Source organism: Epinephelus lanceolatus, chromosome 23 (assembly GCF_041903045.1).
Source record: "Epinephelus lanceolatus isolate andai-2023 chromosome 23, ASM4190304v1, whole genome shotgun sequence".
NCBI lineage: Eukaryota > Metazoa > Chordata > Actinopteri > Perciformes > Serranidae > Epinephelus > Epinephelus lanceolatus.
The window spans coordinates 17,949,486-17,965,276 of record NC_135756.1 but is presented as its reverse complement, the minus strand read 5'-3'; the positions used below and the strand labels follow the sequence as shown (position 1 = coordinate 17,965,276).

At 41.3% G+C, this 15,791-nt stretch overlaps 1 protein-coding gene across 3 annotated transcripts in view; it reads right to left on the bottom strand.

Moving 5' to 3' along the window:
• Positions 1-1,529: 1,529 nt before the first annotated feature.
• adipor2 (adiponectin receptor 2) overlaps positions 1,530-15,791 on the bottom strand; it is a 41,711-nt gene continuing 27,449 nt past the window's right edge. For all 3 annotated transcript variants that reach the window (XM_033614942.2, XM_033614943.2, XM_078165050.1), the window contains 6 exons: positions 8,543-8,713; positions 5,888-6,059; positions 4,414-4,600; positions 4,119-4,306; positions 3,769-3,962; positions 1,530-3,614 (listed from right to left, as the gene is read on the bottom strand). In XM_033614942.2, the coding sequence (XP_033470833.1) occupies positions 3,486-3,614; positions 3,769-3,962; positions 4,119-4,306; positions 4,414-4,600; positions 5,888-6,059; positions 8,543-8,713 (1,041 nt within the window). In that variant the 3' untranslated portion in view covers positions 1,530-3,485. The remainder of the gene's footprint in view (positions 3,615-3,768; positions 3,963-4,118; positions 4,307-4,413; positions 4,601-5,887; positions 6,060-8,542; positions 8,714-15,791) is intronic.

Below are 15,791 nucleotides of genomic sequence, written 5' to 3'. Positions count from 1 at the left end.
TTACATTTTGATGACATACTATACTATGACTGTTTTCATTACATTTTTATGGCATACTATACTATGACTGTTTTAATCACATTTTTATCCCATACTATACTATGACTGTTTTCATTACATTTTTATGGCATACTATACTATGACTGTTTTAATCACATTTTTATCCCATACTATATACTATGACTGTTTATCACATTTTTATGACATACTATACTATGACTGTTTTCATTACATTTTGATGACATACTATACTATGACTGTTTTCATTACATTTTTATGGCATACTATACTATGACTGTTTTAATCACATTTTTATCCCATACTATACTATGACTGTTTTCATTACATTTTTATGGCATACTATACTATGACTGTTTTAATCACATTTTTATCCCATACTATATACTATGACTGTTTATCACATTTTCATGACAAATTATGCTATGGCGTTTTTAAAATAATTTATACATAGTATGATTTTATATATGACATTTTGCATAGCATATTATACTTTGATATATTTTGTGACATTCTGTGGCAGACTGTACTATGCCAATCAGCTTCAGTTGAAGACTGGTCACAATTGCAATCGGAGAGGCACCTGGTTAAGAGAGGAAATGCCAATAATGTCGGTCGGTTTTAAAGCCCTCGTGAGCACACCAAAGAAACAAACAACACGCGCTTGAAAACAATGCTCATGAGATAAAAATGTGAAGTGTTCTCCCTTCAAAATACAAAAATATAAACTAGGACTAAGCAGTGTATTGCAGTAACGAATAGAACTCACCAGACGTCGTGTTGGAGGACTCGGCTTAACTTGTGTTCGGTCGTTCTGGTCCCCAGTAAACACTGGTTTCTCTGTTGTCTTCAGCTGGACAAGGTGCCACAATAACAAACAACTAAACGTGGTTATCTCCCCGGAAGACAGCTCAGCTCAAACCTTATTCTTGCATTTTTATTCATAAACAAAACGAAAATCCCCAAACTACCGAAACAACGCTGTTCCCCTGTGTTCCCCGGGCCACGCCCCCTCACACCTGCGGGACACACACCTGATTACTGTCATCTCATGGAAGGCAACGAGTTAAAGGACGGGTGAGAGGGACACTAAATTTTATTTTTTACGGCAAATTATAACTTTTTTTTAATGACGTACTATATCATGATATCTTTTTAATAATTTTAGACATACTATACCGTGACTTCATAGATGGTTTTTTTTATATATTTATTTTCACTGTGATTTCATGACATTTTTATGGCGTACTTTACTGACATTTTTTGACATTTTGTATCATCATGTTCTTTTAATCACATTTTTTATGCTATGACTTTTTTTTTATAAACTACTATACCATGAATAAATAATAGATAGATAATAGATTTTTTTTTTATCATATAGTATGTTATTTTATCACTTTTTTTATGGCAAACTATAGTCACCACCAGGTGACAAGTGCATTAGATCATGTATTTTTATGTCATGGTTCAGTGTCATGCACAAAATAAAAACTACCGAGACAAAGTGACCGATTCAAAAAACCTTTTTATTAGAACAATACAGCAGATATAAAGGTCTATTGCAATCAAACACTCCCATCAGAACGGAACGTGTGCTTCAACAGACAATATGCGCTCCCCAAGAGAAATAAATTAATATAAACTAGATAAAATAAAACAGAAAATAAAGAAAAGAAAAAGTTGTGTTCAAATTCCTGTTCAGAAAAAAAGCTGCCATCAAATAGAAACTTGCAAACCTTAATCTCAAACAATCATAGACGTATAGTTTATGATCCGCTCAGAATTTAAGAGTTTCCATTGTGCTGGAGCCAGATTTTGGTTTTTACCAGGAAACACATCTTTTAAAAAGTTCACGTTGTTTTTTAAATCTCCAAGTGAAGTCTCCACCTCTGAGGTGGTTCATGTGCCCTTAAAGTTGTTCACTTTGTCAGATCTTCAGACAAGACTTGTTTTTTTATTTTTTTGCTTTGGTCAGTGCAGAGAGAGACTTTGGCCTCTGCGCCCTGACCTCAGATGATCTGTGGCTAAATGAGAGAAAACAGTCGTAAATAACAGAGAAGGAAAAAAAAGAGAGAAATTAAAGCTTGCGATAATAATATTACCAAAAAACAGCAGTGGATAAATTAAAATACAATCCAATCAGAAAGAAAAACATGTTTTCAGACAAAGTGTCCAAAGGAGGAGGACGATGACAATGATGAACTGTATTTGGGGCCTCATTTATAAAAAATATCGTCATCCTTGATTTGTTTTTACAAATTATTTAAGGGCATGTCGTAGAAAAGAATAAACTTATAGTGGTGACATGGAAAGTATCTTTAATTTACAGTACAGAGAGAAATGAAAATGGCTACGTTATTTATTTATTGATCAAATTCTTGATTTTAGATTTGGTTTTAAGCACAAATGTTAAATTCACGAGGCCTGATTTGGGATCTGTGCTGCAGCTCTGTGACGCCAGACACACACGAGGGCAAGCGTCGACACAAAAGTGGAAAAACTTTTTAGGTCGGAGAAGTGACTCTGTGTTGCCTGCACTGGAGACGAAACACCAGAAGGCGCTGTTTGTTTGGTAAGATCAGATGTTGTGCTGTGTATCTCCTCCTTGCCTCCACCTGTAGTCCTTGCACATACAGACCACATGTTGCACTCCTCCCCTCCTCATCTTCAGTTGACTCATCATCTATTTATTTATTCTTGCCATCATAACATTTTTTTGTTCTTTTTTTTCATATATATTTCATACAAATCTATAACCCAAAATTTAGAAATCTTATTTACATGGAAAAGTTTTTTTTTTTTTTTCATTTAAAAGTGACTATTAACCCTCTGCCCACCCCAGATCCCGACATCTCCCCCGGCAGCCTCCACAACCATGGAAGAAATCCACTCCATCTTTTTCTTTTTGTCATAACTGAATGATCTAAAGTATGACTTAGAAAACATCATTCAGCAAAAAAAAAAAAAAAAAAAACACACCCCCAAAAGCCACAATTCTGCTTTCGTTTCAAATCAAACCAATAAACTCTTAAATGTCGCAACTCAACACAGAAGAAAACATAGCATTATTGAAGGGAGGTGTTTGAACACCTCACCGCAGAACAAACGAGAGATACTTCCTGGAGAGTCTCAGAAACTGCTTTATAAAACCCGCCGTCTTGGAAGTTTTAGAGTTGAAGCGACAGAGCCAGAGGAGGTGGGGAAGGACAGACAGAAAGACAGAGGGACAGAGAGAAAACAAAAACACCCCTCGTCAGTCAGTTTTAGTCGTGCCCCCTGGGAGGCCGTCCTGTGTATTACGCACACAGACACACACCGCACACGCCGCGTCGGCCTTCAGTTTAGGGGGGAGAGCGTGCGTCTTAGGTTTTATGTGTGTGTGTGTAATTCTGTGCATATTGTTAGAACCAGTGCCTCCCCAAAAGATGTGTGTGAGTGAATGACTGAGTCAGAGTGTTTGTGCGTTAGAGAGTGCCGTCCTCGGCGCAGCCTCCTCCTGCCTTGTGGCGGAACTCCTGCAGGTTGGAGACGCCGTGGAAATGAACGAAAGCCCCTGCGACCACCAAGATGTGGAACAGCTGGTGGGAGTGAAACTAGGAGAGACAGGCAGAGAAGAAGAGTAAATTAAACTGGCGTGAGAACCAGAGTGACATAAAGAAAGAAAAAATGTGACCAAGAAAGAGCTCCTTAGGTGAGTTAGCTTTAGCTTTCTCTATTTTGCACCAAGTGTGTTTCTTAGTCACTTACCCAGATGTCACACTTGCCGGGGAAGAACCTCTCGGGGATGCGGGCGGCATACAGACAGGCTCCAGTGATGTAAAGCGTCGCCATGAGCAGCAGCCAGCCCATCTGGCCCATGGTGGTGGCTTTGATCAGACCCTCGCTGATGACAAAGTGCAGGGTGGGGACCACGCCGCTCAGACCCAGACCTACAAACACTCCTGAACACAGACACAGACGGAAAGAGATGGTGAGTACTTGAACCTGCTTGTAAAGATTTGTTTTTGGCCAACAAGAACCAAGTAAACTTGCTGCTTGATTAGAGCAGCTTTAAAAAACAAAATAAAGATCTATATCATGTCACTATCTGACTCTACCTGCTCTGACTCCTCTGTACTGCGGCGTGGCGAAGAAGTCACACTGGGAGACAGTGATGGCGGCCAGTCCCAGTATGCACACCACGAACAGGTAGATGAAGCAGGGCTGAGGGGAGCAGTAGAAGGAGTAGTACAACCACGGGACGAATGAGCCCATGATCAGGAAGGCGATCCCGCTGTAGTCCAACCTAGACACACACACACACAGAGTGGACGATTACAGACACTGAAGGACATTTTTCTCCCATGGAGCTTAAGACAGTGAAATCTGTGAGGCTACAGGTCGTCGTCTTACTTGGAGAAGACTCTGGAGACGCCCTCAGAGTGGCAGTAGACTGTGTGGAAGAGCCAGGAGAAGGAGAGGCAGAGGATGGCTCCCAGGAAAAACATCCCGATCACCACCTTCTCCTGGACCGGAGCCACGAACGACATGTTGGGCCTGAACATGTACATCAGACCCAGGCAGAGGAAAAACAAACAGCCTTCGGAGAGAGACAGGAACACAGAGCATTAAATATTAATCAAGATAAATAACAACAAACATGTACCCAACAAACACTGCTCTCCCCCACTGACTTAATCACAACTGGCTAATCAATGCCAATTTTAAATGCCTAAGTAGAGACATACAAAACATCATTTATTGATCCAATCAAACAGACCAGAAAAAGATAAAAAGCATTAGTTGCATTACTGACAAAATCTCACTAGTATCGCAAATTCATAGAGGTGCAGTGTCTCTGTTTAACCACTGGGTGGCAGCAGAGAGTCACACAGCTGCTTCTATGATCAGAAGACTGAACTGGCTCTTCAGAAGTTACAGATAAGAAAAGATACTTTAGCTTAATGGCTTAATGGTTTAAAGAAGAAGAAGAAGAAGAAGAAGGAGGAGGAGAAGGAGAAGTTGAAATGAAGATTAACTAAAGGATAAGATGATAAGTGAAGAAACAGATCACAGATACAGAGGAACAAAAAACACTGATGGCACAAAGAATGGATTGTTGCTGCTTGAAGTTGAACATCACTTGCAGCCTCTATCTGTCCCGTCTCAAGGTCCAGATCACAAAAGACACTGTGCTATTGATATTTCAGCACAAACACACCCTCAAAGTTTTGCAGCTGAGTCCAATTCACATTTTTTTGTGTGTCTGATTGCAATTATCCATGTGGCAAAGTATAAATGTTGCCTTTTTATGCGAGGAACTCAGAGCTGCAGGCAGAACATCGAAAGAGAGAGAAAAAGAAAACTGAGATTTTGAGATTGTGAGCTACTTCTCCTGACCAACGAGGTGCAGAGGCACTTCTTTAAACTTCAGGGAAGGAATTTAAATGGCAAAGAAAGATATGTATATGGGATTTAACATCCCAGTCTGTTGAGTGCTGTCTCAAACGCACTTTCAGACTGTAAAAGAAGAAAGGCGTTCTCATAAAAAATGTGCTTCACGTAACACCAACTCTTTTAACATGTTTATAATTTCACTGTTAATGCGTGTCGCTATTGAAATGATCTTTGTGAAATGGACTATCTCCCGTCTCCAGTCCTCATTGTGTCTGTAATGTGTGTGTGTGTGTGTGTGTGTGTGTGTGTGTGGGTGTGTTTGAGCTCTTGTTCATCAGTTGTTTCAGTCTGTGAACCAGCTAAGAACATTATTGTCAAGTGAAGTTAACTTCAAAACTTGACAATATGAACATTGTAAATGAGTCCCTTTGTTTTTCCTGTTGAAATGTTCTGCAGTGTGTGTGTGTGTGTGTGTGTGTGTGTGTGTTACCTAGCAGATGTGTCCAGATGTTTCCCGTCTCTGTGTGAATTCTAAAGATGCTCTTGAAGCAGGCGCGGAACGAAGGCATGGGCGGCCTGTGGCCGTGGAGCAGGAAGTCGTTGTCCTTCAGCCAATCGGGGAGCACGTCGTGAGGTATGACGCGCCACCGGCCCTCCCACACCTGATTGGTTAATAAAGGACATGGATAATAACGTCATAATGAAGTTGAGAAAAACAACCTCAAGGCTGGTGTGAATGCAATATGTTGATTAAAAAATGACTCCTGATCAAATCATCCTTTATGAGAAGCAGCTGGTTGTTTACCGAGTGTCCTTGAAATAGGATGTGTGTGTGTAAGAGTTGTGTACAGTGTGTGTAGTGTAAGTGTCAGATGAACAGTATTGGGGTCAAGAGATGTAAATAAATAAAGTGAAGTCCGACACTGCAAACACCCCTGATGGAGAGAGCAGAGAGAGAGAAGCCTTTGACAGTTTCTCTCCCGTGATTAATTTCCCTAATTTACAACCTGCTGGTTGCAATTTCAGCAGACTCACAGTGTGTGTGTGTGTGTGTGTAGGGTCTGAAATTAGCACCCGCCATACGCCAAATGTGGGTAAATAGTTGGCAATAGAGGGTAAAATCGTCAGGCCATCCGCCACTTTGGTAAAGAGGAAAAATGCACAACAGAAAAACAACATCTAGAACTGTTAGTATATGTCTGAAAAGAGCTTCAAATCTACTAGTTTACGGTATCAACTTCAGTAGCTAACTACCTCTCGTGTCGATTTTGACTGAGGGAACAGTGTGCCCCAGAAAAGAGTCCCAAAACCCCAAAATGAGTTAGCATTTTATCACTCACAGTTCCCTCGTCTTAAGGTCTGTGGTTAACACAGGCTCAAGAGACTGTCACATTTTGTTATACAATATTAAACACATCAGTAAATACCCCACTCGAGAATTTTGAAGCTTGTATGTGTCTTACAAAAGGTGGGTGCTAACAAGTGGCTAAATGAGACTACAGAATGTCATTACAGCCGTGCTTTGGGGGCGACATTAAGACATGCAACCGTGGTGTAGTTCGTTTTTTAGCCTCACAGTAGCTTCTTACTTGTGGTGATTGCATTTAGGCTTCAAAAATCATAAAAGAGGAGTTCATCACATGTAAGTGTCATAAATGTTTGCTTATTTTCTGCGATAAACCAAAATCCAAGGGAAAAATCCCACAGGCTATTTGACGAGGGAACCAAAGCGATGCTAACTTGGGTGAGCCTGGAGAAAGTCGTCATCCCTGGAGCACTCTGTAGCTCAAAGCATAGTAAGCATGTGGTCAAATTAGAGACAGAGTGATGTAGATGTCCTTCCTGACCCTGGAGAGCATTTAAAAAAAACCTTGTAATCGTGAATGTCTCTGTTTCCCAAGCTAAATGAACTGAAATGTATTGATAGCATTTGTTTGCACATACAGGCAGGCGCATCTACGAATGCATGTGCATGTGTACAATATCCTCCAACCCCTGAAAAATAGAGCTACTCTGGAAGCTACAGAGTCATTTGAAAACTGGAATTTATCGTGCATGTTATGTTTCTCAAACACTGAATAATGATGTCTAAATGATCTAAATGTTACAGACTGAATAACCATATTTGTTTACAGGAACGTTTGGGTGCAAATCCCCTGCGTCATGTACATAAAATCAAACGACGCTGAGCAAACGCTGCCTCAATTGGTTAGATCTTAGCCACCTATAAAAACATCCACCTAAGAAATCAGTTTAAGCGTGTAATATATTTAGAATATCTTCACATCTTTACTTTGCTGTCAGAAAGACTTTTCCGACAGGGAACTGAACCTGTTATCTCTATCTACGGCTCCCTCCATCAGTTAGTGTGTAAGGTAAAGCTGTTAAAATATTCCAAATATACTGCACACTTACATTGATTTTTATATTGCTTTTTTTAGGTGGGACTTTTTTATGTGGCTAAAATGTTTTGCACTACAACACATCATTGTTAGGCGTCGGTGCCGGTGGATTTGGTTTGTAAAAAAAAAATGCTAGCAAAGCAACACAGTACAAAAAATAAGCAGAGCAGAAATGTGGCAGGCGTTGAAAAGAAGTTAATTTCAGACCCTGTGTGTGTGTGTGTGTGTGTGTGTGTGTGTGTGTGTGTATGAGCCCATGCTGCTTTATTGAGTCCATATGAGCCCACATTCCAGCAATGTCATCTGACAAACAGACACCAACTCTTAATGTTTGCCTGCTTGTTCGTTATAATTTCGAAATACTGACACATAGTTGGTAAAAAAAAAGACCTCAACAAGACATAAACTGGTTTCTGAGAATTCATTGTGAAATCCATCTAAACATAAAGAGGTTCTGGGCGGCAGAAGAAGAAGCCTATAATGTGCTGTTTTTTTATTAACTTTGCACTTTGTAACTACACAGTAAAACACTTTAATCACTAGTAAACTGGTTGATATCTCTGTAGGGTCAGCATCACTGTCAGGGAGATTAACAAATTAAGTGGGAGGTGAATTTAAAGGTGTGGCACTCCAGAGCGTCTGTATAGATAAGTTAAGGGGCAGAGTGCACGGCAAACATCCTCCAAACCAAATACACATGCACCTGTGTGTGCGTGTCTGTACAGTAAGTGTGTGTTCATTACCTTGTGTACAAACTCCTCCATCTTCTCCATGGCGTGGTGAGCCTGCAAAAGCGGAGTCATCCCCATAAAGCCTTCATCACTGCTCCTTTCATCCTCTTCCTCCTTCTCCTCTCCTCTTCCTCTGTCATCCTCTTCAGTTTTTCTCCTCTCCTCGTCGCACTCTGGGACACTCTGACGAGAAATAAAACAGACACGCTGTTAGGACAGAGGGATTTAAGACAAGGCAAGTGCGAGACCGCGAGACCGAGGTCACTCCTTTAATATGAACCTGCTGCACACACATGATACCACCTTCACGAGTGTGTGTGATGTTATTGATCCCCCAGCTTACACTGCTCTCACATGCAAATGAAATTCAACATGACAAGAGAACTTCCTTTGAGGTTCATCAGTGATCATTCTGCATCACCTGCTGCTGACAAACACGGATTCTGCTTTGTGATCATAAGAAAACACAAATATAGGAATCATGTTATCGTATCGGGCAACAGTCCATGTTTTCATTCAGCTGCAGGGCCAGGATTCAAGTTGGTTCTTTAAACTGCCTGTGAGCAATAAATTTGATCAGTCAATCATCACGGCACAATATTTCGGAGTAACAGCCAAGACACATTGTCAGTGTGACAGCGTGTGTGCTGCAAGGTGACGGATGATTGAACTAAGACACCTGCAAGGTGCTTTTATTTCCATATCAGATAATTCTCTCATGTTTTCTACATTAAAATAATTACAGAGACAATAAACAGTGTCTTAAAGCAGTGGCTCCAAACCTTTTGGACTTACGCCCCCTTGAAACGGATCTTGTGACCCTCTGTTTTAGATTTAAAGGGGACCAATTACACCTTTCCTTATTTTCTATCATATACATTCTACTTTCTACTTTTGAGAGAAGCTGATATCAGCGCATGACAGATCTCTTTACACAATAATCTGCTCCAGGCACGCTGCTGCAAGTGTTTACATTACATAAACTACACTGCTACATGAGGCTACATGCTAATGGCTGGGGAAACATGAAACATGAACATGAACCATTTCGGATCATATTCCTGCTGGAACATGTTTAACTGTGTTAAGATGCTTTTATTGATGGTTTTTAATGGTCATTCCCGAGCTACAAGTACACTGCTACATGTAGCTACATGCTAACATCAGGGAAAAGTAATCTTGGTTTTTTCATTGGTGATTTTTCACGATAGAAAGTGCTGCTATTCTCCATTACAATGATTGACTCACTGCACTGAGATGTGAAAGACCCTGTGACGACCCCTCCGATCCACCAGAGGTGTCTATTTTCCTGGCTGTTCTTTGTGTTACAGGGCGCGGGTCAAGGCACAGGGTCGTTGTCTACCTCATGAGCCACACTTGGGCCAGTGTGCTTCATGATATAAAGCTCATCACCTTCCAGCAGACATCCCTCACGGTGAAGCTGTTGTTCTTTTGCTTTGTCTACACACATTTCCACACACCCATGACTGATTACTGACTTCCATGTTTATTCGGTTATTTAATATTTTTTAAATAAGCTTAACTCTCCCTTCCTTGTTGCAGCCTAAGAGCCAGCTTGTAACAACCTGGAAACGCTGACCAATCAAAGATGACTGAGCTTTTTCAGGAGGGGGGACGGCGAATACAGGTGTTTCAGCACAGACTGAATGAGGATATTAAAGTATTTTTGACCATTAAAGCATGTAAACATGTTCTAGTAGAAACCTAAAATACAAGTATGAGCCTGAAAATGAGCATGAAAGGTCCTCTTTGATATGGATTAACCCATGTGTGACTTCCCTCCCCAAAATGAAATGACTGAAAGGGTAAACCTGACCAGTTTTCCACAACACAATACCAATGATTACAGAAACTAAAAATGTTTGCATCATATTAATCATCTCATGACGCCTAAATTCTTGGGGTAGTTTGTACTCCTCTGTTGGGAAGCGCCATCTTAAAGAGCCTATATAATCATGAACAAGTAATAGAGGAGTGTGTGTGCATGCACAGACTGAAGTGAATTGATTACAACACTGATCAGTGTGAATTTGGGTTTCTCCTCTCGCTGTATACAGCCTACTCAGGTCATTAGAATTATAACAAGCAAAAATTAAAGCACAGTATATTTTAGGAAAAAGTAGCTGATTTTCGATTGAACAGATGTCGACACTCTCTACCCATTTATAAACGGAAGATTAGACAGACAGTGTGAATTCAATCTAACACAATAGCTGTCACAGCTGGGGAGCCGGGGACAGAATTAATATGGCTTGTGCTTTGTGATAAATACACAGCCATTCATCATAACTGACACACAAACAAACGGTCACACACAGCTTTGAGTGCACACTGATGCACACACACACCAAAAAAAAAAACACAGTGATGATGTGTGTGGATTCAGGTGGACGGAATTGATAATGTGCCGGCACACTACAAAGAGGCGTGTAAACACAAAATATGCATTTCTTTCACGCCGTCACAGACACAATCTTCACCACACACACACACACACACACACACACACACACACACACGCACACACATGCCATGTTCTGCTGAAAGGAAGTGATTAGAAAAGATTCTGTTCTTTTTATTACTCCCGAGGTGGGAGAGGAGGAGGGAGGAACAAAAGGGAGACAAGAGTGAGAAAATTAGAAAAAAGCAGCGAGATAGACCGGTGAACAAGAGCAGAAAGAGAAAGACAGAGAAGTCCTGTTGTATATATAATGCATGACTAACCCATTTTTAAAGACCCACCAGCAAAATACACTCCAACTGCCTCGTCCCCCTGCCTGTGTGTGTGTGTGTGTTGACCGTGACGTCTCTTATGTGGACATTTACATGTCATTCAAAGTCTGCAGACAGTCAACACTTTTCAGGTTCCTGAAGTCTGTTAGTCTGACATGTGTGAGTGTATCGACTGTGCTTAATCATGCATGAGGATGAATCTCAGTCTGCAGCTTTTTATAGTAAGAATGGGACACACATGCACGGCGATCACACCTGAAGGTGAGCAACTGTAAAACCACATTCCCATAAATCCACAGTTTCAAAGCTGAGATAAAGGTGACACCTGCCATCGATTGTGTGTGTGTGTGTGTGTGTGTGTGTGTGTGTGTGTGTGTGTGTGTGAGCATCAGTGATTGAGTATACTATGTGAGCAGAGGGTATCTGGGTGACTGCCAAGTAGTCACGTGTGCTCTGCGGTCTTTGTGTGTGTGTCAGTAATAGCCTCTCATGTGTGCCCATGCATGCATGTAATGGAGGTGTAAGCTGCCAGTCTCACTGTGGAGGTTGAGGTTATTCCTGAAGGGTGTGAATACCTTTGTGTGTGTGTGTGTGTGTGTGTGTGTGTGTAGGGAGGACAATAGGTTGTCCTCTAGGTGTACTCAAGATGCTATCACTATCACTAAATCACACACAGACACACAATCACACCTGCACAGATGTCGACACCCTCACTTAATGATACACTCAGATACACACCATACACTCACTGCACACAATGCATGCAGGGAAAGAGGACAGCAGCTACTGCGCTGTAACAGCACATGGTGTCAGAGCAAACTGGGATAGAGGACAGTGTGTTACACCGCTTTAGTTAACACATAAAGTAGGAAAAAGAAGGCAGCACAGATAGGGAGAGAGAGGTGGAGATGGATGGGAAGCGTTTAGCCTACAAACCTGTACGTTCAGGTGATTTATGATCAGACACCTTCTCACTGGAAACCACATTTTCACTGAACCACAACAGGCTGCTGTGTAGTAACATTTGTTTGTGATAAGTAAGTCGGGTTTGTGAGGAAGAGAAGGAGAGCTTATGAAAATGAGACACACACTAAGTCTCAGTGTTTCCCCTGTATTCAGTCTGCAGTGGCACACAGCCTGAGCCCCTCCACACACACACAGGGAGCGGAGAAGAGGAGAGAAAGGTGAAGGGAAGGTAACATTGTCAGTACTGGTTACAAACAGGATCGGTAGCGAACAACACATGAAAGTGTTGCAGATTGTTAAAAGTGATGTAATGTAGCTTAACAGTTAGCCTCGGTGTGTTTTATGTGGAGTTAACACCGCGCCAGACATTTCCTCTCCGCAACTTGTCATCTAACTTAAAAGGCAATTATCTGGCATGCAATAAACAAGTCTGTCACAATTTAGTTTTAATCTAAAGGTCCAGTGTGGAGGATTTAAGGGGATATACTGGCAGAATTGGAATAGAATATATATGTTTTTTTTAGCATGTTATCACATGAAAGTAAGAATCGTTGTGTTTTTGTCACCTTAGACTGAGCCCTTAATCTCTATTTAGGGAGCAGGTCCTCATCTACAGAGATTGCCATGTGTCTGCAGTAGCCCAGAACACACAAACCTAACACTAGCTCCAGATAGGGCTATCCACATTTTCGCGTCAGTCACCTTAGTTAGCAGCCCCTCACTAAAAGTACAACTGCTTTATTCAGTGTTTCTACCAGTTTAAATCACCAAGGGCCATATTCAAAAAGATCCCTCATACTAAGAGTTGCTCCTAGTGACGAACTTCTTAGAAAATTCTTAGAACTCTGATGTTTTCTTTCCCCATAAAGTTAAGACTAAGTCCTTGTAAAGATAAAAGTTATTCGCAGAGCATCTTGGACCTTAAAAGAGCTCCTAAGACGAAAACTTTTAAGAGGCTTAAGAGTTTCTTAATCAGAGGGGAAAATGGTGGAAACACAAAGACTCTGGATCAAAGTGAATAAATGAAATGATTAGATTGTGCAGGGATACTATGTGTGGTTGATCTCATTAGGGATACGCACACATTTCCCATCTAATGCTGTAACCCCAGAAATAAAATGATCACAATACTAAGACACATGAAAAACTGGAAAAATGCAACAGTGCAGCAATGATGACTTGGATCACACTAACGCTGACATTTCCACTGGGTGTCCACACCTTGCAGGCTCATAGGAAGTTTTGTCTGTGACAACCAATCACATCTGTTAAATTAGTGCATCATACCTAGCAACAGGGTCAACCACACCTTCTCACTTAGGTAAAAGTTTCTGTCCCTTCCTTGGTCAGAGTTGCTTACTAATTTTTTTTAGGCTATGTTAGGAGCGCTCTGAGAGTGTTCTCACAACGTTTGTGAATACGGCCCCAGGTCTGTTTGTCTGCGAGAAGAAGAGACCTCTGTGGATAATTCAGCTCCCAGTAAAATCCTCAATGAACACTGAAGGAATTCTAACCAGGAGAAGTCTCAGCTGGTTGCAATCTGCTCCTTTAAACTCAACTCACAGTTGCTCCAGGTGTTCTTCACCACTGTTTTTGATAAAGGAAATAACAAGTTTAGCAAGCGAACAACCTTTAAAAGTGATGTATTTTCTTCCTAAATAGATGCTGTGCGGCGGATCTTATTTATGCCAAAACACAAATATACTAAGATGTAGGGCTGGGCGGTAATTGCGGTGATGGTAACTTACGACAGTAAACATGAGCCACGGTACTGCTTTTGTGGTGACCGTCATACCGCAGTACTCGCTACGTGATGGAGGTGGCCTGGCCGACCGCCCCAAACCCAACCCCGCGGGAGAAGGGGGCCCAGGAGCCACCTGCCCTCCCTCTTCCCTCTAACATTTAGACATACTCTATAACGTTTTATACACAATAATACATGGATTAGCAACCATTTTACTTCCGACAGTAAATAGTTTCCATCCTAGACTTGTATGGCTTTTTTAATTGTTTTATTTAAGGTGTAAAAAAAAGAGAGAAGACGATACCGCAATATCATACTGTCACCACATCCCCCCAAAATAATAACGTGATATTGATTTTAGGCCATACCGCCCAGCCCTACTAGGCGAAACCTCAAGCAGACAAAGCTTGCTCCAAAATGAGAGTAAATCTGGCTTTTACTTTCACCTGCCAGCACTGAAGGACAGGATGGATATGAAGAGTGACAAACAGTTGGCCTGCTTTCTGTTGGACAGGTGGGTGTCAGCCGTTAGCTTAGTTAGCTTGATGAGGTATTGGCTTTTCCATCACAACAAATTTAACGTCCATACGCACAAGCAGTGTAGGAAGGAGGGGCCAAGTTTCAATGTTGTGTTTAGAAAACAGTAACCTACAAATCTGGCGTCGTATACCTTTAAAGAACCTTCAAAGCCTTAAATATGATAAAGCACTTGCAACTTGCACCACTTACAGTTCGGTCTTAGGTTTGGGAGTGAAAACTGCAGCTTGTTTTTCTTAGCTTATAAAAAGCTTTTTGAGAACCATGGTTTTCACAGGACAGCGATGACATGTAGTTATTAAAAACTGTGAAAACAGTTGGTAAATTCTGCCTCAGAGTGATTTCCTGCTTTGATTTAAAATATATTTGTGCTTAATATGGCACATACAGTATTGGACTGCCTTTGTGCCACATTAAACACAGAGGGATGAGCTGTAAAGAGGAAGCTGTGGGTGTTTGTAGATATTTGGAGGAAAAAACAGTACTGAAAATGACCAGCTGCCAGCCCGACAAATACAGAAGAAACTGATTTTCTCCTGTGAAACATCTGTTCAGCTGCACTAAACTCAATCCAGACTATGAAAGCCACAGTGTTGAGGTTTAGCAGCAGGTGATACAGAAGGTTTGGCTGCTCAGATGAATTTGCTGTAATCAGATCTAATAACATTGTAGAGAGGAGATACAAACAGGAGGACTGTAGGAGTATGTTTGGCTATGGTTCTTGGAAGTGCGGGCTAGCCCTAACATACTCATGTGCTTACATTTAGACACGTTATTTGGACCAATGCAGTCTGTCTGTCACACGTGACTCAAACTCAGCTGCTTAGTCTTCAACAAGTTATCAAGGCAGAGGTTGAGGAGTCGGATTTCGCTCTGTGTCAAAGTGTGTGTGTGTGTGGTAAAGGATATGATCCCATCCCTTTGGGAAGTGTCCACCCTTGACTCTAAGAGCTCATCGTGTATGACTAAAACAGTCTGGGGGCCAGCACAGCAAGGCGGGCTGTTTGTCTGGCACAGAGCCACAGTCACATGTGCTGGGTAATCATCTTCTCTGTTGCTGTCATACTTTAGCAGAGCACGCACAGTCCCCAGTTTTCTAGGAGAGGATTTCCTGGAAAAAGCCTGGGGGAATCTATAAGAATCCGGAAATTTATACAGAAAGGTTTGATAACATATTCAACCTGTTAAAAGGAAAGAGAGTCCATTATTAAAGTACATATTTGGCTTGAGGGGGAGGTTGAGAGAATCTTAGTAAGTATA